Source organism: Struthio camelus, chromosome 2 (assembly GCF_040807025.1).
Source record: "Struthio camelus isolate bStrCam1 chromosome 2, bStrCam1.hap1, whole genome shotgun sequence".
NCBI classification, from domain to species: Eukaryota; Metazoa; Chordata; class Aves; order Struthioniformes; family Struthionidae; genus Struthio; species Struthio camelus.
Window position 1 is genome coordinate 24,272,507 of NC_090943.1, and position 22,819 is coordinate 24,295,325.

The window sequence follows — 22,819 nt, forward strand, 5'->3', positions numbered from 1 at the left end:
GTATCAGCTCAGGCTTCAGTAACGCTAAGATAGCATTTGGTGTCTGAGCGAGAGTACCATTGGCCAGGCGCGGTGGGGGAACGTAGTCTGTGTGCAGGAGAGCGTTGAGGTTGGCCCACTATGTTTTAGTAACTGCAGTCATTGCTCAAATGAATGGAGAGGTGGTGCCCTCAGTCTGAAAATATACCCACTTTGTGTTCCCATTCACAGGTCATTCCCAAGTTATCTGTTGGCACAATTCCTGACAGGGTAATTACCTCTGCGTTCTCTCTTGTTCCTGGAAACACTGGGTTTAATTCTGGCAGTTCCTTCTATGAAGAGAACTTTCAGGTCCACTGTGCTATGTGAAAGCACCAACCTAGTATCCCAGAGGTTGCATGCGCTTTCCCACACTAGCTGCTTATTTCTATTGGTCGCTTAGGAAAAGCATGAGGAGTAACCATGGTCCGCCTTCTTCCTTGTGCTTAGGTAAAAGTTTTGTGCTCTCTGTAGTTTTTTCTCTTGAGTTGAGGCTGTTGCAGAGTTGTCAGCTGTCATGGGTTTGTGTCAGGGGAGCACATTAATAGTGCAAGTTACCTGCGCAAGCCTCTCTGTTGCTGTACTACATCTATGCCGCTGGAACGTAACATGGGTCTTCAAAGCCAGACACTGGGCGATACTTGTCAGCAGCTCGCTGCACTGAATGCTTATCCCAGAGCTTGGGAACCCACCTGCTCTCAGCATGGAGCTGCATATTTCTCACAAAACATGAGGCCAACTGTCATGTTTGGAGCCAGGTAACTTAGCTCCTCAATGCAGCAAATTGCCAAGAAGTTGGTCAGCAAACAGCTTGAATTGTACTGTGAATCTGTACTTCACAATAAGTCACCATCGAGGATTTGCACTAAAAAACTCATTTTTGCTTTAATAAGAATTATTGTCTTTTACTAAATACGTGAGGCCCATCAAGTGGGTACATTATTAAAAATGTCAAGTGAATGAATCATAGGCAGGAAGAGTCAGGATATTTGCCTCTATAACATGGAATCAGAATCTGGACAAGGCTAAGAACTGCTCAAGATCAAGATGTATGACTACCCTGATGCAAAGTAAATAGGATTTTTAAAATTAATGTCCCTGACATTGGCTGTGTTAATACTTGCCTTTTGCAACATTTATTTTTTCATTAGCAGTGCTAATGTGGTTGAAAGATGGATATGAAGAAGTGACAAGCACCATGTATGTTTAAATGGGGAAGGGTCTGCTGTAGTCTGTGCTCATGCTGAAAGTATTTGGTCTTGAATTGTGGTAGTGAAAAACATAGACTAGAGAGGAGCTGCATAGCACCTGCAGGATATGCTCCTTGCATCAGTCAAGGGCCCCCACGTTCTTCTGTTCTGTCCCATAACGGTTCCCTAAATTCACGTGGTCTGGATGCTCATTCATTTCTTCATTCACTCCATGCTCCCTTTTTTAACTTGGTAAGGGTTGCCTGTGTATTCACAGAATCACAGAATGGTGGAGGTTCGAAGGGACCTCTGGAGATCATCTAGTCCAACCGCCCTGCTCAAGCAGCATCACCTAGAGCACATTGCCCAGGATCGGGTCCAGATGGCTTTTGAATATCTCCAAGAAAGGAAACACCACAACCTCTCGGGGCAAGCTATTCCAGTGCTGGAACACTGTTTGCACCCGTTGCCTCTAGTCCTATTGCTGGGCACCACTGAGAAGAGTCTGGCCCCAGCCTCTAGACACCCTCCCTTCAGATACTTATACACCTTGATAGATCCCCTCTGTGTCGTCTCTTATCCAGGGTGAGCAGGCCCAGCTCTCTCAGCTTTTCCTCATACAGGATATGCTCCGGTCCCTTCATCATCTTAGTTGCCCTCCACTGGACTTGCTGCAGAAGCTCCATGTCTCTCGTACTGGGGAGCCCAGAACTGGACACAGTACTCCAAGTGTGACCTCCCCAGGGCTGAGGAGAGGGGGAGGATCACCTCCCTCGACCTGCTGGCAGTGTTCTTTCTAACGCAGCCCAGGATACCCTTGGCCGCCTTGGCCACAAGGGCATATTGCTGGCTCACGATCAGCTTGTTGAACTCCCAGGTCCTTCTCTGCAGAGCTGCTTTCCAGCAGGTCAACCCCCAGCCTGTCCTTGTGCATAGGATTATTCTTCCCTAGGTGCAGGACTTTACACTTTGTTGAACTTCAGGAGGTTCCTCTCTGCCCATCTCTCCAGCCTGTCGAGGTCCCTGATAATATACCAGTGTTGCCCTCTTTTTCCCATGCCAATGTGAGCTGCTTTTCCATAGATGAAGCTTTGTATGTCTCTCCACGCCTCCCTTCCCCTCGTAGATCTTCCTTCCTCTCTTCCATTCTTTCCCTAGCTCTGACTTTCTTCTTGTCCCTGAGCTATTTTGCTCTGAGTGTCACCGTTTCTAAGCTGTGCTGGGAGCAATTGCTGTAAGGATACACGGGGAAAGGAGGGATACGCTGGCAAAGAGGAGGGCTGCCATCCACTGGCTTTTTGATCTACAGACTATTACCCGTAGGCTTGGATGGCTGACACAGCTGAATCTGCTAACTGAGTGCAAGAGGTCACAAAGCCAGGGAATCTGTGTACATATGTATATATACCTTTCCCCTTTCATTTTCTTACTTTCACCAAAATCAATATGATATTGCCTATTGCCTAGAACATTCCCTGAAATGCTAGAATTCATCTATTAATCCAGTATTCTGAAATTAGCTTACTACAGACAAATGCACGGAGAAATGCCACTCAGTCAACAATCATAAGATCTAAGGATGAAAACTACTCTACTGTACTCTTAGGCCTTCAGTCCCTCAGTGCAATTGTTTTTTCCAGGCTATGCTGAATATCTACTGGTTTTCTTATGAAACCGTTTTACAGACTGATCTAATACCTCTTTGACAAGAAGTTCTGGCTGACTGTTGTTCTGAGCCTCTTTTCCATTGTGCAGATTCCTCAGCGGTCTTTGTACAAGATTTGCATGTGTTTGTCGGCTTTGAGTAATCAAGTTTTCTCCGCAACAACATACGTGCATCCCCTCTGTGTAGTTTCACCTTCTGCTTCATATCATTTAATGTATCTTTTTTTTTTTTTTTTTTTTTTTTTTTTACAAAAATGGATTGATCCACATTGCTTCCTTTACCTTCCTCCTGTGGCGAGGGGTTCCCATGCCTTTGTCGCAGTAGATCTAGTGACCATGCAGCTGCAAGATTAGTTTTATTAGCTGGCTAATCTGACAGAAAGCCCACACTCCAAAAATAAAGGATCAGTTCTCTAGAGCAGTAGCACTACAGCACTGGAAAGTGGTCTGAGGAAATTATTCCATGACCACTAGACCAGGTGAAGAAGTGAAGACAGTATGCCTTTGGTTTTGGCTGCTGGATATTTGTGAAGTTTATTTTGAAATGGCAGGTGTTTGTTTTGCTATGTAGGGATATATTTACTTTTCCTAAGGCAGGAAACTAATAAAACAGTAAAAAACAGAGATAATTTCCTGAACAGAAAGGTAAAGGAAAGGCACTCTTGGAGTGGTTTGGGATTTTGATTCTTTTGATTTTCAGTGTAAATTATCTCAAAAAGATTTTAGTTGGGAAGGTGATGTAGACTGTAAAAAGCACTTACTTGATTTTAGTGGTGTTTAACTTTTCAATTAAATATCTTTCATTAAATAAAAAACTATTGTGATGCATATTTCAGTTTGGTGTTCAATCTTGATCGAGTTTACTTACTGTGATAAAAATTGCAGTACACTGAAGCCCCAAAGAGAGTCATGGAGAGCAGTTGTTCGCCATAGCATCATTTCTCAAAGATAAATTATGTAGCAGTAAAGACAAGTTCATAAACTTTATTGTATTGCTTTAGTAGCAGTGCTTTAGATACTACCTGAAAGGCAAATTCAACACCAGGGCCTTCCCTGAGGTTTATTAAACTGCTTTAGAAACTGCTTGTGTCGAATTTTTTCCTTTTTAGGATATTTTTCTAAGCACAGTGAGAGGGGTGAGGAGGGTGATCTTCTTTTCTTGATCTTTGGATAATCTTTTTGACTTTCTAATTATCCTAGCATGTAAAAAGAATCATGCTATAAGAAAAAAATTATGCTCTTTATACTTGATTGACTCAAATACATGTTGCTTTTTATAGTTTTGCCATTTTTCTTCAGTAGCATGCATCTTTGTCATAGTTTTTAAAATATCTAGAAATAGTACAGTTACAGTTCTTCTTAAAATTATGTGCAGCTATGAGCAATATGTACTATCCACATTGTCCATATGTTGAGACAAAGTCCTAGTTTCATGTGTGTAGTAAAAAATTTATCAGTGATAAACAATCGGTTGAGTGGAACTGTACCTTAATAATGGAATGCTTAAAAAATGAGGGTCTAAGTACTATGCATTTGTATTAAAAACAAGTTTCAGAACCAAATGTTCTTTGGGTCCTCATGTGGCATCCCTGAAATAGTAGGTCTTTCTGTCCTTTGCAAACAGTACTAGTATATAATATTAGGTTTTATGGTGTTTGCCTTTAATTGATATAGTTCTCTTGTGGATTTCAGAAGATCTGTAAGCAAGTATAGTTTTCACTATTTATCCCCGTGTATATTTTAAGAAAGAATGTAGGAATGTTGAACTATTTCTGTTCTAGATGATGTTGCAGTTTTTTCGGGGACATACTTCGAACTGCAAGTTACAAGAACTGAAAAACTTAAAGAAAGATAAGGAGAAGAGTTTGTCTTCACTGCCCATGCAGGTGTATCTTTTACATAATGATGGATGCTCTACGGTAAAATGTGAGGCACAGATATTTTTTACCACAATTTATCTGGGTGAGATCGGTCCTAGGGTAGTGCCTGGTAGCTAGCTACTTCATGGTAAATAGAGTTTTGTCTTTGTATCTATGAAGATGTTACGGAGAGGGAACAAACAGAAGCTGCTTTTCCTGAAGTAAAAATCTCATTTTGACAGTAAAGCCATAGTCAGGGAGAGAGCTAATATCCGTCCATTGAGTCATAATGTAATCCCTGTAGCCTTAAAGCTAAGACCGAACATGTAAGCATCAAAAATTCAAGTGTAATCTCAAGAGTCTAATCACAGTCTTTGTGAAATCTCCCATACTGGAGCATCTATGCGCATCTAGAACCTGGTAAATCCCCTTTCTTCTCAGTCCTATTTTCTAGTGCACATACTAATCAGGTGGGTAAACTACCTGGAAACATCATTAGAAACCAAGCTGTCCATGGTGCAGCTGCCTGGCTAGTGTTACATCTGATGATGATGGAAAGCATGCATTGGTCAGCTTAAAGCACTGTTTATAATCGCTGATTTTGAGCCGTGAGCTGACAGTAGTTAGCCTCCTTGAGTGAAAATACAGTACCATCTCAGAAGTGGGTGCTGGAAATTCAAGTACCTGAGATGAGACTGAGGGAAGTGAGCCATCTTTTCTGTTTGTCCCTCACTTTGGAACCAAGCAGCTTTCCAGCTTTCAGAGAATCAAGTGATGAATCGACATGAACCCCTCTCTACTGATGCTACGGATTTTGTTTGTCAGTGAAAAGAAGAAAGCGATAGTGAACAAGGTGCCAGATTTCCAGTGCATGAGTATCTGCATAGCGCTATCGTGTCTAGCAGTCGGTATTTATAAGGGCTCTGGGGAGGTGAAGAAATCAGGCATCTTGTGTAACGGAGAAGATGTTTTAAGCCTTAAAGAGGGATTGATTTGTGGTTATTATTGCTGCCTCTGATCTGCCACCAGGGATTTGAAACTAATCCACCAGAGCAGCACTAGTCTGATATATAGTGCCAGATGGAGGTGCCAGAATAGGTTACTCCTGCTGTCTTTGATGCTGCCTTATCATGAAGTGATAAAACAGGTAGACAAAGCAAGCAAGCAAGGATTGGAGAGTGCACACTGGCGGAATGCTGCTGGCACAGTAAGGCGATTGCCAGTCGTTGAAGTTACTGCAGGATCAAATAGCCATTCCCAGGAGAATCCTAACCTATGGAAAGATTGTGGTAGCTAACCGCACAGAGTAGTTGGTTGGCATTTTGAACTGCTAAACCCTAATATCACCGAGTACTTCTGTACTCTAGACTAGAGACTAGAAGATGCAGACTGCCTGTAGTTCAGAAGTAATCCTATAAGCTCAAATTGTCCTTGAAGTGGAAAACAGTGTTTTGTATCAGGATTTTTATTCACTATGAGTTCATACTCCAGCTATGAAGTGTATCAAAAATGAGTCTCATTTTAAAACGTTGTGCTGTGGACTATAAATGTGGTATGATATAGCTGCTAAAATGTTGGTGGGATTTTACCACTTCTGATTTCATTTTGTTTAGAAATGAGAGCAACCTGGGGTTTAGTAAGGCTATTAATTCTCTACAGATCTCATGATCACGTGAGTCAGCATGTTCATTGCATGAAAAGAGCTTTATATAGATGTTGAATCAATTGGCAGTGAGTTATCAATAAATGTATCTCTTAGACACTGCAGTTGACAGGCTAATGAAGTACTTTCTCAGGGACAGAGAGCTGTTGACAATTCTTTTTCTAGTTTCCTTCTTCCCCCTCCTCCACTGGGATTTCTCATAAATCTCCTCCATGCCACAAGCTCAGGGAACACTGAGATGGTTTCACAAGTAAGGGGGTAGCTGTTGGCTACCTGGCGTGCATAGGGTGGGATTTGGCAAACACGTTAGTAGCCTGTGAAGACCATTGTCAATCAAAGGATTGTGTTTGCCCTCTGTGCAACGTGTTTGACATGTGTTTTTAAGAAGACATACAATGGGTGTCATATGGTTGTCACCCAAGACTGCAGCTTGGGGGCCAACTCCCTGTTGTCGTGCTCTTTCTGCCTTCATTGGTACTGTGGCACTTAAGACTGATTCAGTGTAAATTGTTTCCAAGCCATGTTCTTTTTCTGCTTGCCCAGAAGCATAGGGAAACATCTGTATGTTGCATCATTCTTTAAGGCTCCCATGGGTGCCTTATGCAAATGTCTGATGACTGAGAAAACTAGTTCCTATCCTTTTAAGTAAAAGTTCTGTGTTTGTTCCTGTAACTGAAGCGCTCACGTAGGCACCAACAATTTAGGATGTGAGTACTGCCTACCTGCATCAAAAAAATGTTCAGCAAAAACAGTTCATGTTGGTATGCATGGCTCACCTTGTAAGAGAAACTATTTTGGTTAATGCATGCATAAAGAAATTTGCAGGCTGAATCATTGGCCCTAGCTCTTTAAAAAAAAAAAAAAAAAGTTGATGAGAAGGCATCATTTTCACTCCACTGTTCACAGCCAGCCTCGATGATGTTAATATGTTGTTTTTAGTTTGGGGTTTGTGCCCCAATACTATACCGCCAGTGCAGTTTGCCTGTGGGTGTGGAAAAGCTTCATGATAGTGACCATGCCTAGATGATTTAAATACTGAAAAACATGCTGCTTGACTGCCATCATAACGAGTTGTTTGTTTTTGCCCAGTTTCCACGCAATGCCTCAGTTACTAATGCTAATGACAAGACAAACTATTATGAAACCTCTGTTGTAATTCTTAGCCATGAGTAATCTAGGGATCTTTGCACTTTCCAAGTTAGCTCTGTTCAGTAGAGAGCTAAAATAAGAAATTCAGGTGATTTCCAAGACAACTGCAATGAGACCATCTCAGAGGAAAGCCTTTCTTGTGCTGCGTACACTGTTCAGTTTTCAGTTGTCAAACACAGACTGCTTGACAATTAAAGCAAAACCTTGCAACCACTGAAACTAGAAGGAAAACTTCTGTGCATTTTATTGCGCTAGAATCAGGCTGAACATATATTGCCGTTTCATCTTAATGGACATTGAGGGAGAAGGAAGTCTTTTTTTCCAAACAATTTTGCATTCCGCGCTCTGTGGGCCTTGAAGCAGATTGAAAGGAACTTAGCGAATCATGCAGATTAGATGACATCAGAGCTTACTCTTTTACATCCATTGCTGATATTTCTAAAGAAGGTTTTTTAAATGGGCAGAAAGGTGGAACTGCTGCTCTCCAAAGGGGTGATCATCATTTTGCTTTGGGGGAAGGAAGAAATGTAAAGCTCTGCAATAGAGTGGTCCTTTCCTCTTAGAGTGGAAAGGATTCACCTAGCGAGTGAGACTTCTTGCCTCACCCAGCTCGTCTAGCACAAAAATCTAGGAAAAATACTGCAAAAGTGAGTACGTTAGGGTTTGTTTCTGGGAGACAAAAGAAAGTCCAGGCCTTCTCTCAAAGTCTTAATTGCACGAAGAGATTTTCCTGTTGTTTCAGAACCACCTCCAACTGTAGACAAGTTTGTTTTCAGAACAGAGCTTTAAGAAAGAGGGCAAGCTAAAAAAAAAAAAAGGTAAATATTCAAACAAATGTTAGTGTCTTGTATTACCTCGGGGCTGGTTCAGTTTGCTGATTGCTCAGTTTCAGTATGGTCTGAGTAACGAAGAGCTGACTAGTGAACCTAGTGGTGTAATTCCCTGAGTACTCCTGAAACATAACAAACCTGGAAAGAGTGTAATGAAAAATAATAGAAAGGTAGCTGGGGGCTTAACTTATGATCTGTGCTCATTACAGTAAGCGACATTTTCATTGCAGTGTTACCATAAAGATTATTGGCTGCCACATAACATAAGTCCCCCCTGAAAAGATTCTAAGCAGCTTTTTCTGCATTGTAACAGCCATGGAAAAACACCAAAGGTTTACTTAACACAGTAGTTGGTTGCCAAATGTGAATGGTGTGATGCTTTGTTCAAAATTGACTAGAAAATGCAGTGAATGCTTTGCTCCATTTTATTGGATGGTATCTGTGTGACCATCCTTGGTCTGCCATAGTAAATGTGTATAAGTGGAAAGCCTATGTGTCTCTCAACCTAATACCTCTCTCCATAATGATCTGTAGCTTTCAAAATCCCAACGTTTTAATATGAACTGTGAAAATACCTTTGAAATTCATTCTGGATCTCCTCACTCCTTGACACATACGTGGGCCTATCTGAGGACACCTCATCAGAGCATCTGGAATGTTTGAGCCAATGATTGGGAGTAGTTGAAAGGGCTGTATCTGGGAACCAGGAAGAGATTTCACAAGGAAGATGGCAAAATTCAATCTTTGCATTAACCTGTTACACAAGTTTAAAAATTTAATCCAAGAAGGTTCCCCTGGAACAACCTTTCTGGAAGGTAGATCACACATGAATCAGACACAGCTAACTCAGGTAACTGAGCGAAATGTGATGGTCTATGATATGCAGGACTTCAGGCACGGTAATAGAGTGATCCTTTGTAGTTGCACCCTTTACAGTCCTGTTAACCTTTTACGACTCTGTCAAGAAGATGAGATGAGTTTTTTTTAATTTCACCTCTTCTCCTATTAGTAAGGGGAGCCAAATCCCCTTCGCTCCAAATCCAGTGGAGTGAAGGAGCTGGGGACTCCTCCCTCCTGGGCTGGCCGCAGTGAGCAGCTGCTCCTTAGCCCTGTTCCCACGTCCAGCTGGTAGCAAGGCTGAGCACAAATTCCAAACACGCATATACACAAATACTATGCAAACACCGCCAACCACCAACAGATTAGCATGGCAGGAGGGCAGGCATCCGCATAAACACAGAGAGCACAAACAGCCTGACCCCGTTCCTGTGGATCGGTGCTTGGGGAAAACACCGTTTCAGTGGTCCCTCAGGTATCTGGCTCCCAAAGCATTAGTCTCTCCGTTCCCAGGCCCCCAGACCCAATCTCTCCAATATCCAGCACTCTGCTCCTACTGACCGGCTGGTCTGGCAGTGGATCGCTGGATTCACTGGTGGATTGCACACACACGCTCTCAAAGTAGAAAGCACGCTTGCACAGGAAATAGTTAAAAGTAGAGTTTAATAAGAAAGTAGGACAGCCTGGAGGTGATGAGGCTTGGCCAAGCAAGTGTGCTGACCATTCATTCTCCTGCTCACACATGACTGGCCTCATTTATTCCTCCCCTTCTCTCCATTTTCCTGCACTTTTTCTCCCCCATCTGCCTTGATTCCTGCCGTTCCCCTCTTTTGGCCCTACTTCTAAACATCCTGTAAGAAGTCCTGTATAATCCTCAAATACTCTTGCTCAATCCCCAAACTCCCTGTAAGCATCCCATAAGAAGTCCTGTACCCCTTTTACGCAGTGGTCCCACAGCTTTGCATAGTGCTCCAGAAAGAGTTTCTTTTGTTAAATCACCTTCATGGGTTGTGCAACAGGGACAAGGGCTTCATCGTTCACCTTTGATGGTCTCAGGAGGGGCTGACTGAGGGGGTTAGGTTGCTTGGGTCCCCGCCCTCTTACTGTATCCCTCATTGCTGTTCAGCCTTTGTGTCTGTTTTGAGTAGCCATCGGGCAGACAGCCCTTCAGCCTGTAGCGGTGACAAAGGCAGATACCTTGGGAGAGGCGGGTGAGCCAACCCAGCGGAGCAGGGCAGCCCTGCAAACCCTGCGCATGGAGAATTGCAGTACCCAAATACTGCCCTACTGCTATCAATGTAATCATCCATTCTCTGTGTTCAGCAGAGCAGGCTTAGATTAACTGTGACACTTCAGTATTTGTTAAAAAAAAAAAAAGACGACTGTGTGTATCAGTATTTCCCCAGAGTCCCTGCTCTGTACATTTTATTGGTACATTTTGTCTAGTTACTGGGAAAGAAATACATACCTGCCAACCATAGAATAACTTAAAGGAAGTTCCTTGGTTTGCATTTAGCTATTTTTACCCTCTGTTTTCCTTTTCTTTTTAGTGTTAGATGCGCAGCAAAATGCATGAAGTAATCAATAATAAAGATTCTATAAGGGAATTGAACTAAGCATTGAGTCCCTCAGTGTGGCATTCTGAAGGGAAAGTGAGCGCTGGTTTACTTAAGTCTAGAAGACTGTGTGAACAACAGCATTAAAATAACGTAAGAATGAAGAAGATTCAGGAAGTCTTCAAGTCTCAAGTTTGCCCAAGGAAGATGAGACTGTGCTGCATGCCGGTATGTTTTCTGTACCATGTTCACTGCCCCTCCAGGGTTGGTTTGAGAGCAGGCAGGTGTGCCTGTTCTCAGATCAGTGGCTCTGAATACAGTTCCACTAACATATTTCACTGAAATGGTATGAGGTGATTTATCACTACATGCTCATGGAGTTAGAAATGCATAAAGACAAAAGTTGTGATGATACAGATGACTTCAGGTAAACAGAACATACTTCTTTCTCACTTGAACAGTCGTCTTCTCAATCATACATTTTACTCTGCAGCCACCTGTGGTGGCTTTTGCTAAAGACGTTGAGCCTGTTCATGCAGATGCTGCAGCTCTTAATTCCTTTTCATTTATTAGGTGGAGGCTGTCATTTGTTCTAGTGGATACCTCAGCCCTCAGGTTTGCAGATGATTCCCATTTCTGGCACTACTTTGTTCTTTCTGGTCGTAGTGGGAAAGTACTGTTTGATTTGTGAAAAGTAGACAAGGGCAAAAATACCTTAGTTTCCATTGAAGTCTCAGTAAATTTTTAGCAGGAAGGACTTCAAGTTTTGACTTAGGAAGTTTCTCCATGACTGCAACTGATGGAGGGAGTGCAGCCTTAGACTGAACTGCTCGCTGATCTGTTTTAAATGTGGTGTGAGCAGGGAGATCACCCCTCCTGGATGCAGTTAAAGATATGAGTCCCAGATAAGACATATGTCGTAACTGAGGTAGTTTGTTAGGACTCTATACAGGTGCACAAATGAAATCATGTTTTTCTTGGTTCTCTCAGGCTGCCTTCGTGTTATTCTGGGACTGGTGGGGGTTATTTAATCAACCTGATAGATGCCCTACATGGAATCTTAATTTAGGTTTCTCTCTGTTTTTAAAGATGCGAGTGCATCCTCTTCTTTTCATCTTTGTGACAGTTACGTGGAGGTCCCCTTTGTATGTTTTTGTGGCTTTGTATTGGAGCCGAGATTTTCAGTGCCCAACTCCCTATGTATTAGATAGGTCTGTGATTTTCAGAAGACAGGTGCCAATACAGCATGTGCTTTCAAAAACCTATCTGTCAAAAGCCACATTTCTTGTAAGCTCTTTTAAGTTGAATGTGCAAAGTCATTAGCCAGTTTTGCAAATCTTGGCCTGTACTTTTTCCCTTAAAGACCTTTTTTTGCTAGGTTTTTATGAGCATCCAGCTGTGCTCCCCTAACAAGCCTCTCATTTAAAGTACCTGTTTCAAAAGGCTGCTGGCCTCTGAGAATATCAAGAGATGGCTTTCTTTTATTACTGTATATTAATTAAAGAGCTGCCTAGCACCTACTTGGAGTTCCTTTTTGGGAAAAAAATGTAGTTGTCCTTAACATGCAGGATAGTGAGTTCAAAGAAGTGGGAATTAAATTAACCATTTTAAGAGCTGACATGTCTGGCAGAATTAAAATCATCCAGCACTTGCCAACTCTATAGGAGAGCAGATGTTTGTAAATCATAATTGCCTCCGCTTAAATATCCTCACAAACACATATTCCTCCCCTGAGAGAGAGACCTACCACCTCCTTATATGTCTAGCTGGACGGCATTCACTTGACTGCCGTTTGGGCTGCTGAACTGTCCTGGCAGGACTGATGATGCTATGGTGAGGAGCACCGCAGGGAGCACCTAAGCTCAGGCCAGAGGTCCATCTGGTCAGGGCCTGTCTCTGACAGTAACCTTTAGGGAAAGAGTGTAAGAAACAGGGCAAGGCGAGACTGATTCTTCCTCTTCTGCAGGCAATCAGCAGTATGTGGCACAGCAAACGTAAAGGGGAGAGACTGGCTTTGGGGATCTGACAGAAGGAAATCGCGTGGAATTGAAAGGTGAAGTGAAAAGACTGACAGCTCTGGTGACCGAGAGACATATGGGGTGAATGGGCTTGTTCTGGAGGAGCACATTCTACGTGGTAACTGAGATAGTGAACCCTGGGACAATGTTGGCAGAATACTGTTTTTGCTTATTGACACTTGGAGTGTTTTTAAAAAGGAATTCATAGGAAGTCAGTGCTGGACTATATGACTCAGACGCATGTATAACGTAATGTAGCTAACAGCTTTGCAAGTATGTGCAAAAGAGGGAACAGAGAAGGAGTGGTTTCTCTGGGTGGACATCATCTAGCATTCTAAAACATCTAAATGTGAGTGTCAGCATGTGAGCTAGGTATGCACTCCCAGTTGTTGTCAGGGGAAATCTATAACGGAATCTAGAAAGCAGCTAAGCATCTCACAGCACACACTTATATTTGATAAGCCAGTAAGCTCTCTCTACTCCACTGACTGTGTTAATCAGATCTCCACTGACTGTAACAACACGGGCTTGGACATCTAGCTCACCGCTATCCTGCATCCCATCCCTTTAGTCTGACTTGGGCTCCGAAATGTGAAACTACAAGCAAGAGCTAAACCAAGACTATGTCAGGGTGGCCTATTTTAGCCTGTAACTTAATGCCGTGATTCTTACATTGGGAAGGATGTGCTTCCTTTCAAATTTTTAATATGTGAAGGATTTGGGAGTAGACCCCAGAAAATCCAGCACCCTTTTTTTCTCTCTCCCACTGTCCTCTGTCGTTCACTTCCTGAAGCTCTTGCTCTGGCAGCCATGTTAAGCATGTAATATTTATTAATAAGGACAAGCGTGGTAACAGCCAATGAGCGTGGCACAGGCTGCTTCCTCCTCATCAGTATTTCCTTCTGCACACGTGTGTGGTCCAAGCTGGACTGGACTGGGGGATAAGGAGATCACTGCAGCGTCCTGAGCAGCATCATGCTCCTGGTCCCTGGAGAGCTGAGGTTCCCCAGCTAGGGCCAAACAACCTGTGCTGGGAAGAGATGAGTAGTTACCCTGTGGGCCATCTCTGTGGGTAAAGGTAGCATGAAGATGTCCCTGGAAGCACTGGGATTTCCAGTGCTCTGCCTAGGGATGCAGTGAATCTCTTAGAAAAGATTTGCAGGAAGGGCAGGAGACGTTGGGTTATGAAGATTATTGGGGCAGGTGGAAGGAAGGGAAAATATCGCAGGTTGTTACACTCAGGAGTGTCTTGGGGGCTCGGCTTTGGGGTATAGAGGCTTTCTAAACTATTAGGGGTACCTGAGTGAGAGGGGGAACAGAGGGAGACATAACATTATAAACCTAAGAATATTGGACCAGCCTTACAGCGTGTGAGAACTGCAGCTTTAGTAGCCCACGCACATACTCTTATGAGGTAGCAGACAGGCAGAAACCCCAGCACCTGAGCTGTTTAACCAGTCAGCATTGCCTGAATTTCTGAATGTGAAGAATGAGCTGGTACACAAACAGATTACAGGCCAAAGCTGATTTTTTTTGAAGAAATTTGCTGAGACTTTCAGATGATGAACATCTCTGACACTACTGCCATCTGCTCTCAGAGCACTCGCAAACAAGGGGCAAAAAATTAGCTGAATAAAATGAGTCACTCTCGTCTGTTCATCCCTCCTATTAAGAATCCAAAAACTGCAGCTTGCCATACGAGCGTGTGAGGAAACCAGATATTTTGTAACACTTGCCAAGGTAATGTTTCTATTAATTTAAATCATCCAACTTATATTGAAAAGAAGAAGAATAAATTATTGATAAACTACCAAAATAATATACCACTTGCAAAATAATTTTAACCCCTGTTTTCTCTTGACTGGCCCACTATCAGCAAATTGAACCCCCGTGTCTGCCTCCTTCCTGGGAGGGCGTGGTAGGAGGAACTAACAAACTAGCACCTCCGGCAGAGGAAAAGGCCGGTCTTGGTTGCTTAGACGAGATACTGAAACGGCAGTAATCTATGCAAAAACTGCCTGGGTGAAAGAACCTTGAAGTAAGTGCTTGTGAATTTTAACTAATACAGACAAACCATCATTACTGATTTAGCCTTTCCCCTACCCTGATCGAGCAGGCGGGCCTGGAAGCCGTCCTATTAAGGTCACTGAAAATACTTGTGTTTTAAGTTGGGTGTGAGCTTTGCATACCTGGCTAAATCCAGACTTTAGATTTTGAAAAACCAAACAGCACTGGAGTCTTTCAGGTTTGTCTTTCATATTATGGTACATACCTGAAGAGAGTATCTCGCCAGGATTGTGTTTAACTGTGCCTGTCCTTTCTATTCTGCATAGTCACCCTATAGTTCTGTCACAGAAATAAAAGGAAAGGGTAGCACATTCCTTATGGCTGATCCTTGAAATACTTCTTCAGAATGCTTAAACTCAAGAAAAAACAATGATGTGCATCAAACAGGGTTCTACAAACACTGTTCTGCAAGGTCCAAGCAGTGTGGTGAAAGATCGAAAGTGGCTAAAACTACTGGTTTATTTATTTAGCAGTGTTTTTTAAATTTTTACACTAGTTTGCTCTTTTTATTTCTGAAAATATGTAGCCTTTAGCTGCACTTTACAGTTGTATACAATTTATGTTATACAAGGGAGAAAATTTTGGATAAAATGGTACTGAAGGTGATTTTTTAAAATATCTTTTTAAATTTCAGAATTTTGTCTGTGGTTCTTTTTTAAATTCAAAGATTTTAGGAGCAAGACTGTATACTTTCAAATTACAAGGCTGCGTGCCTGAGCTTATACTGTAAATTGCAACATTTAGCAATTCACAGTTTAATTTAGAAGGATCACCTACTTCTTAAATGCTTAAGTAACGTAGCAGGCTGTAGTTATTGATTCTCTCTGAATTTATTACAAGAAAGCTGTATTCACTGTTTCCTCTTGGGAATGCCCCTCCTGAACTGCATGCTTGCTAGTGACAGCTTAGACCCCTAATACATAACCAAAGACCTTGCTTAATATCCTTGCAACTACTCAGGGAATTTTTATTAAGTAAAAGCGTCATTAAAGGAGACAGATTGATGAAGTTTAATGAGCATCTTTCTCACTTGATATCGTTAGTTGTGCTGCAGCAGCCTTAGCACTCTCATTTGTTACCTCCAGTGGGGCAGATCGAGAATACATGAGATTTTGTTTACGTTTATGTTTTTGTTTGCATACAAAGAAACATTGGTGTTCTCAAGAGATTTTTGTTAAATGTTTACTTTGAAAAATATATATGAGGAATAAAAGCAACTGGAAATCTCTGTCTGAGGGTTTTCTGCATTTTCAGTCCTGCATTTAATTTCCCGTTTAACTTGACATAGTGAGAAGGCTGCCTACAATACGATAGCTACTAAGTTTGCAAGGGCTCAGCAATTTGTGAGCTGTGGTTATAATGACTAGTTTCTGAGTGTTGCAAACTGCAAAGACATGAAATATTTATTTGCATTCCAGATGTTACTCCTCAGGCTAGGCTTTTGCCTGAGAGTTATGTGCAGCAGTCTCCGCAGAGCTATAACATCCCCATGAAGAGGTGATGTTCCGAAATACCGAGTGTAAAGGTGCCGGCCACGTACACGTTATCAGAACTCATCTCGCACATCTGGCCTAAAAAGAGTAGGCACTATCAGCCTTGATATTCTTTTCTCTGTTTGTCAAGACCATATGCCTTTGCTGAGGGTCCAGTCATGCAAACAAATATATCAAGGTGCCATCCCTTGGTAAATTACCATCCGTCAGCTGGGCTGTGAAACTGTCTCTGTCCGTGTTTTAAGCTGACCTCCACTGCCGAGGAAGGCGTGCCAGTGCGTCAGCCTGCGATGTTTTACCTCTCAGTGATGGCAGACCAAGAGCATGTACACAGTGAGTTACTACAGCTGGGCAGACAGGCGGTGACTTGCAAACTAGAGTTTCTCTAGCCATGTCCTTTCCAATAGGGATCAAAATCCTTAAGAACTGGGTATATAAACTGCATTTCAAAGGGTTTTAGGTCCTCCTGTAATTCTGATAGTTAACTGATGCTTCATAAGCATCAGTTCAGTTACCTTTTCTTTTTTTGTTTTTCTGTTGTTGTTTTTTCCCTTGGGAGCTATAAAAATGGTGTCTGTTGTTGTACTACAAGTTCACTGAAAATCGTGATTTCCCTTTTCCCTAGTGTAACAGAAGGCAAATTCTGTCCCAGAGGCATTTTCATAGTCATTATTGTATTTAAATGTTGTTGTGACACCATATGTCTTCTCATATTTGATGTGTGCAAACACAAGAGCGAGAGTCCCTGTCTGTGAAGGCTTATATAATCTAAATACGTCTGATCCTTGCTCTTTGCGTAGCAGACTACTGTGATAGATTGTAAAGCATTTATCTTCAGCTAAGATAGCAATGTGCAGCTGAAACTTACTTGAAACTTTGCCAGAGAAACCTAAGCAGATACATTCCAATTGTTTATTTCAAACCCCATAATTACTTTTCTGGATGAAGTTTTGAGTGCATATGCCAATAGAAGTGGTTGTACGTGAGAACAGATAAAAAGAATGTCAGAGTGCTGCAGATATCTGCAACTTATGCAGATCTACTACTAGTATTAACATAATATTTGCATGCGTGGGGGAAAATTGCTGGAGCACTGACATTAGTGAACATCGTAAGTAGCAAATATTAAAGAAAAACTGCTACCAAAAATACTTATAGGTCAATTGGAATTTTTACTGCTTAGCACATGCAGTGGTTGCTGAATATCATTTCAGAGTCAAAAGCCCAAATAGACTTTGCCAGAATTTCAGAGTTTATTTAAAGGGGTCAATATTCAGTTTCTCCACTTCAAAAGCATCCATATAATCAATAGAATTCCCACCACACCCTTCTATCTCAGGAGAAGATCACTAATCTGAACTCTGCCAGTCCACAAACTTGAAAATTCGCCCTGAGAAAGCAGAAAATAAGAGACAGAATTAATACCAGAGGTGTCATCTGAGCAGAAATTGATACAGAGTTCCCAAAGCAAAAAAGTGTAGCTTAAGCCAACCTAAGCAAAAACTCTGGTGTAACACGTGGAAAGCGCTAAGGCTATTCTAGTCCTCTGCATGTGGGCGCTAATGGGGAGAAGGAGCTGTGGGGCAGCAGCAAGGTGAAGGCACAGCACGGTGACAAGGAACTTCTGCTCCCATGCACTCAGTTCTTTAGTGCTCGGGTATGTGAATTTGCTGTTAATTCAGTACTTGAAGTCCCAAAATGGCGACTTCCTTGTTATGTGAAAAACCTCACGTTCTACTACAAGGTAATGCTGTTTCTCCAAAACCAAAAGTAACTTGAATATTAATGTAGTATTTAACTACACGCATTTCAGTACGTATTTCCACTTCTCAGCTGCTAACTTCTCAGCATTATAAAATTATTACTGACAGTGGTTCAAACGCTCAGTTGCATATAGTTGAGAACAAGATGCTTTGTCCCCTGACTTTTTCCGCCTTGAACTGGTTTCTGATGAGGCAGCCTCCTTGAATGATAGCTGAAATATTTCTGTGCTCATCAACAATGGTATGATTTCCTGATTCCAAAACATCTCCTTCCCTACCTTCCCTCCCTCAACTCACTTAACCCCTTCCATTAGGATGGATATTTGATTAGTACACTTACCAGGTACTTGGGATAAAGTATAGCCTTATGCTGTTGGGGCTGTTTCTCTAATGAAGAGAAAAACATATGTGTGTTCCAGCTAATAGTCAGCATGCAGTTATAACAGAGGTTCAGGGCTCTCTGCGTGGCCAGGAAATGGGATCTGATTCCTTGTTGACAGTAGGTGATGCTGTACATAAAATTTCAGCAAGGTGAAACAATATCTTAGTTTACAGTTGTATTTTCCTTGAGCAAGGCTGTTTTGGGAGCAGTGCACCTTCACAGTGGCCTGTTCAGCGGCATGATGCTGAGGGAGTGAAAAATGAGTGCTTCCTCTCCACTTGACTCTGCAAGAAGCTCTAATCCCTCATTGGCATCCAGGAACTCAAGGGATGAAGTATCATCCAGTTGCAGCACAGCAAAGCCCAGAGTAGTTGTTGGTAGGTTTCAGCCTCCTGACATCAGTATGTCTTAGCTAAAATCTCTCCCTCTGTGACATATATAGCCCCTGCACAGCCATGCCACGTGGCTGAGCGTCTGTGTTGATTTGAAACCTTGTTCAGTATCTCTTGCATACAGTTGGCAGTGGACCTGGTGCCTGAGTAGTCCACCAGGCCCTGTAGAAGAAGCAGGGACAATCCTCTGCTAGTGAAATTAGTTTCAACCTGCAAAGTAAAAGGGGCTGACACTCGTCCCTGCATTTTTGGTCACATGTTGATCACAGCAAGGTTCTTCAAGCTTCAGCTCTGTTATGGCAGACTGTCACCTCCGGTGTAGGAAACCATCTTTCAGGTCATTAGAGCAGAGAACTAAGGTGCCCGTCCCCACTAAGGTGCAGAGCTCCAACAATACACAGGGCCTGGTGGGTACGCCATGTTGTTCTGCCTTACTGAGGGAAACTCATTTCTTTGTTGCAGCAAATTATCCTTCCCCCTTGCATATCAGTAACCTCCTTGTAGCAGAAGCAAGCCAAGAGGTGGAGCAGCATTTGGAAAATTATGCAGGGATTCATACAGCCTCTGTGCCACAGGGCTTGCACCTAGGGACTTGTGGATTTGTGGGCAGGGCTGCAAGATCTTCTCGCCAGCTGAGATTACAAGCAGCAGGGAGGCCAGAAATGTTCTCATCAGCATCCCTAAGCCAGGTCTGCCTTTTCTTAGGACTAAAAATACCACTGTTTATAACCTAAAGCATCTCTCCTGTGTGCTCAGCCTGTGTACTGGGAGCGAGGCTTTGGGCTGTAGGCATTGCTAGGGTAGATTAATTAGAAACACCTAGCTGTACCTAAGAGTCAGTTTATTTCTGCATAGAGATGGACTTTCTTCACTCAGGTTAATACCACTGCAAAATGGTCATACTGTCTGGATAAGCAACAACATGTAATGAGTAACAAATTCTGTCAGGGCAGAACTAAGCAAAACAGGAAAATGATCTGTATCTGGTCCTTCTTCCTTGTACATGAATTTCAGAGGGGGAGAGTATAAGTGCAAGCATGTGTAATGGACCATTATAGATCTTTTACGAGTAGTAGGACCTTCTGTATGCCAGAAACGCATGAAAATGCAGGACCTGGGTTCTGTGGCGGCCGTGCTGACAGCTACCGCACCAGGTTTTGACCTGCCAAAAGGCAATTCTAGGAAGAATCTCAGAGCTTCTCGACCACAAACCCCTAGACCTGTCCTGTTTCCTGACAAATCCCGTCACTGAAAGGTGGAGTGTCTGTCGTAGAAGACTCTTGGGGGAAATGGTGCTGTTAGCTTTTTCAGTAGCAAAATTCCTTTCAGTTTTTAAAAGTTAATGTCCAACTTTGTTGGCAACAGTCTAGTATGGGGTTGGAGCGGACACCCAGCAGAAGGCGGCTGAGGTACGAGTAGAGGGACAACTTTCGGAGGGATTTCAGTAGTGTGGCAACATTCCTAGTGTTTATACAGCTGAGCGAGCAGAAGCAACACTCAGCTCCGTTCCTTTGTAGCTACATTGACACCCCCGCAAAGTACGTCTTCAAAAAATACTTTATGTCGATACAGAAAGTTAAGTTTGAGATGTGTTTATTTTGGGAAGGTTTTTAATTTAGTTTACTCAGGATTACTCATAAATTATCTATTAATTACTGTGTGATATTTAGCTAGATCCTCTCAGCCATGTAGTCTATTTAGCTTTGCTGTGAATGCTAGCCATCTTAATTGTAGGATACTTTGTCAACATTTAATCAGTGGTACTTACTAATGTGGCATTGATGTGTTGGTAGCTGTCTCACTACTATCAATCATGTGTGAGCAGCAGAGAAGGCTGTGACACCATTGCTCTCTGTCACATTATCAAGCCCTTGGGTTTTCTGGTTAGGGATGATGCTCACTTTGCTGTAAGTGGGCACTCTATCTCTCCAGTTCAACCCAATTTTTGTCATTGTCAACTTGAATACACGTACTTGCAGCCTTCTAAGCCTTAATTCCATAACCGTGGAACAAAGGTTGCTGGTTTCCGAAGGCAAAACTGCTCCTTTGCTGCTCCAAAGGCCTCTTCTTCGCAGTGCTGCTCTCCTGGTAAGTCACAGAAAATGAATATTATGGACTGCAGCATGAGGTCTAATAGTAAATTCAGTGTATTGAGACAAAAGAAGTATAATGACCCTCCTTTTTTTTGACTTCTGCTAACCAGATGCATTGTTTAAGCATGCCCTAGATTAAAAGCTCATGGTTAATGATTGTATCACAAATGTTCTTTGTCTCACTTCCTTACAGTCTTTATGGCAGACACATGCAGGCAAACCCAGAACCTCCAAAGAAGAATAACGACAAGTCAAAGAAGATCAGTCGTAAACCTCTGACAGCCAAGAACAAATAAGTCACTGGCTTGAGCCTGTTTTTATGTCTTTTAAACTTTTTTGCATGTGCCTACAATATTCCTACGTAGCTCCTGTTACTCATATTATAAGAAAGCAGAGTCTATAGGTAAAAGCAATTTACCATGTATACTGCTTCATAAGATATTGCTTAAAGAATACAAAATTACATATTCTCCTAATTATGATCACATTCCTGTAGCCATTTAATAGATCACTGTCAAATACATTTTAGCTTTTCTATTTATATGTATATTAATATCCTCTGTTCACATGTATCACATGTTCTGTTAATATCCGATTTTTTTCTGCACCTATATTATACTACAGTAATTTTCATATAATATTGCAAATGATTTTAATAAAGGTCTGTATTTGTATCATGTTTTGCTTTCTTGAGTAGGACTCCTGAAAAGTGATTTTCTTGAGGAATGTATGTGTCCGATTTCCTGCCATGTGTTAATTTCTTTTGTAGGAGTCTGGTAGCATTTTATCTGATACAAGTTAGTTAAAATGTGAAACATGCTGTTCAAGGAGTGAAAAATTTTAATCAGTTTCCATTTCTTTTTCACGTTGCTGTTTTTTGCTTTTTTGCCCTGAAGGTTTTTTTTTTAAATTGGGGAGTAAGGGAAGGGAGAGAGGGAAAAAAAACTGTATCTGTGTAAAGAGCTGCCAACTGCCAGCCTCAATTTGGGGAAAGAGAACTTTCTTATTTGAAGAAAATGTTATTTCTGCCAATTTTTAAGTGATTTTTTTAAGCAGAAAACCCAAATAATATAATGTATCTATCATGAAAATGCTTGAATTGAAGAACTGTTCCAAATGGCTTTTGAAAATGCCACAGGTTCTATATTTATCTGTACAAAGCCTGTACCACAACCAAGCTCAGAAGCTGCAGTTGTGAGGCGATTAAACAGCCAATTGCATAACATCTGAAGTAGCTTCAGGTCTCATCAGTGGGAAAAAAAACAAAACTACATACATGCAGTGATTTCCAAATAGTTTCAGGCTTAGCAGGGCAAAAGTTAACCAGGAAACTCACGGAACAAGAACAGGTATTTACAACTCGATTGCTCGTGGCAGGACCTTCCCGCCCCCTGATAGCCGCTTTCATGAATTTCATACCTGAGCAACCTATTGCTGACTTTCTGATATCGTCCAGACAGCAAGCCAGGAAACATGCCCAGACTGCTGAAGCAGGTGTGCTGTGTTAAATAAAAGGTTTAAATATCTCCTGCCAGAAATGATACATTCTGTAAAAGCCCATTTTGTATCTAAAGACTTTCTTATTACCCCCAGCCTTCCCATTGGATTTAGGGTTACAGCGATACCTAAGCAATAAACGGTTGCCTCAGTCTGAGAATAAATGTATTGACATATATTTTGTAACAGATTTTTGAATTGGCAGGCAGGGATAGGAAGTTGGCGTCAAGCTTTAAACACATTTTTAAGTGGTCGTTAGTACTTCCGAAGAATGAGGCAGTCTTGATATGCTGACGGAAGACAGTAAAAATGTTAGACTTGTTAGCAACAGTCAATTCTAGCTATTA

The 22,819-nt window shown here is 42.0% G+C and overlaps 1 protein-coding gene across 2 annotated transcripts in view; it reads left to right on the forward strand.

The window, feature by feature from the left end:
• The window catches only part of RSU1 (Ras suppressor protein 1), a 118,992-nt gene extending 97,343 nt beyond the window's left edge, over window positions 1-21,649 (forward strand). For both annotated transcript variants that reach the window (XM_068934663.1, XM_068934664.1), the window contains exon 9: window positions 21,169-21,649. In XM_068934663.1, the coding sequence (XP_068790764.1) occupies window positions 21,169-21,271 (103 nt within the window). In that variant the 3' untranslated portion in view covers window positions 21,272-21,649. The remainder of the gene's footprint in view (window positions 1-21,168) is intronic.
• Window positions 21,650-22,819: the final 1,170 nt, after the last annotated feature.